The sequence below is a fragment of the Erpetoichthys calabaricus genome, chromosome 4, assembly GCF_900747795.2.
Source record: "Erpetoichthys calabaricus chromosome 4, fErpCal1.3, whole genome shotgun sequence".
NCBI lineage: Eukaryota > Metazoa > Chordata > Cladistia > Polypteriformes > Polypteridae > Erpetoichthys > Erpetoichthys calabaricus.
Window position 1 is genome coordinate 173,311,180 of NC_041397.2, and position 2,500 is coordinate 173,313,679.

General features: G+C 33.0%; 1 protein-coding gene across 1 annotated transcript in view; it reads left to right on the plus strand.

The window, feature by feature from the left end:
- The window catches only part of pcca (propionyl-CoA carboxylase subunit alpha), a 705,208-nt gene that overhangs the window by 191,333 nt on the left and 511,375 nt on the right, over nucleotides 1–2,500 (plus strand). The window contains exon 7 of the mRNA XM_028799956.2: nucleotides 2,059–2,190. Coding sequence (XP_028655789.1) covers nucleotides 2,059–2,190 — 132 coding nt within the window. The remainder of the gene's footprint in view (nucleotides 1–2,058; nucleotides 2,191–2,500) is intronic.

Sequence of the window (2,500 nt, forward strand, 5' to 3'; positions counted from 1 at the left end):
AAATGCATAAGAGAGAGTAAATAAAATAAGTTAAATAAAACAGGTTACGGACAGAAAAATATGTTTATACTTCCCTGCTGAAAGGCGATCAAACATATTCTCTTTATGCATAGAATATATTTGTTTGTGTGTGTGTATGTGTGTGTATATATATATCTATATCTATATATATATATATATAGTATTGTGTCATAACTTGATATGTTTATAGCTAACACTCTGTGCAGAGTGCACTGTATAAAAATATAAAAATATGCATACATTACCTATTTTTCCCTAATTTACCACAATATTTGCATCAGTACACACTAACCATTAGCTATAGTATAGAGTGCAGCTGTTTAAGAATACAACAGAATACAATATTAATATTTAGTTTCTAATATCCCAGTTGTCCTAATTTTTTAATTCATTTCATCACAAGAAGTACAGATATGCTCCTATGTCTGAATGTCATTTCAAGCAGGCCTCGATTGGATAAAATTATACTGTATTGTTTATCAACAAGATATGTTAAACTAAACTTGTCAGACTTTGCAGTATAATGACTGGCATTCTGATGTTAGTATTAACATTCTCTGTTTTTATAAAAGTTGAAGTTTAAAATGCTCAAAGAGCTCACCTTCACCTGTTTGCTCCTTTCATGCGTATTACATATACTGTCTGTGTTTTTGTGAAGTTGAAGTGTTCTTTAATCGACAAGGAATTAGTTTTTCAGCGAGCAATATAAAATTAATTCATTTTTGTTTTACTGATAAAGACACTCTTTCCATGGTTGGTACAGGCCTCATGCTTGAAACTGTCAAAACAGGTTTCTATCCACCTCAATCCTGTACTAAAAATAAATGTGCTCAGAAAATAAATGTACAGCTAGTAGTTTTTGGTAATAATAATAGTAATAGTAACCTTAGTAATATTTAATAACATCCATTTCGGGGTTGTGAGGATCAGAGCCCTATCCCTTTATTACTGGCTACAAAGCAGGAAACACTCTTGGCCATAGAGCAAGTCCACCACAGGATTCATTTATGTACACTCATGCAGATTCAATATAAAGCTTCCAGCTAACCTAACTAGCATGTCTTTGAAGACGTGAATGGAAAACCGGGGTAGTCCTATCAAAACCCATGCAGACATAAATGACTGGGTGCGAGATTTAAACTCTGAATTCTATCCGCTGTTGCACTGTGTCAACAATTAATAACAATTGTAATCATCAACATGTTCATCATCAACCCCCTACGATAGTCTGGCATCCTGTCTAGAACTGTTTCCTGACTTGTGCTCAGTGTTGCCAGGATAGGCTCCAGCACCCTGCTATGCTAAATTGGATTGTGCAGGTTTGAGTGTAATATAATAATTATTATCATTATTATTAATTTAGGCTTACTATGTTATTTGTCATGCTTTATTACTAATAATAAAACAAAATACTTAAAATGTTTGCATGCCTCCATTATCAATTTTGGTTGCCACATCTTATTACCTGTAATGTTATGGGCACTATCATGAAGTACTTTCCAAAGCAATTAGCTTCACATATGTAAATTTCTGAATTTCCTGACCACACTACTTCAAAATGATCTTCAAAATGATTATTATAATTGTCTCTGTAATTTACTGAAGTTTCATACCTTATGTGGAGAATGTCATAATGCTAAATTTAAATGAATTGTAAAAAGTACTGTTTGTAAAGTACGTTTTTGGTGGAAACTGCTATGGAGATAGTCACCTTTGCCTCTGAAATGGAGTAAAGACATTCAATGTTTTCCAGGTGATACATAAATTCATATTTGTACGTTATTTTCATAAACGTTTATCTACTTGTCATTTTAATACAGAAGATTGTTTATAGGATACTTTAAACACTTCAATGTTTGTCATTCTTTGGTTGGTTGGAATGGGTAATGGATTGAGGGCATGCTAAAATCATGGTTGATGTATAATAGGGGATGCAGGGCTTTATAAACAATTGTTGTGGTTTCTTGTAAGCGTAAATGCACAGCTGTTATCTACTGTGTTTCTGCTGTAAAGTTAAAGCCTTCATTATCTCCACAGGCAGCAGAAGGTGTCACCTTCATTGGACCAGACACACATGCTATTCAAGCAATGGGAGACAAGATTGAAAGTAAATTAATAGCCAAGAATGCTAAGGTCAACACCATCCCTGGCTTTGATGGGGTGGTCAAGGTGAGAAATTGCTTTTGGATACACCATGATAACTAAATTTGTGGGACAAGTTTTAAGAGTCTAGGTCTTGGGAATACAAAAAAGTATACTTTTGTGTTTTTATGTATATATATTATATTATAGCCTGGTTTTTCTGTTACACATTATCATTCCTGGTGAAAACAGATCCTATCACACTAAACCACAGTTTGATTGTTATTGTGTATTATAGTTTTTGTAAAAAGTTACAGTAGTACATCAGCTCTTGGTTTATTATAACTGTAACAAAATGATGATATGAAGTATTACTTAAGTTTTGTTAGTAATGTAT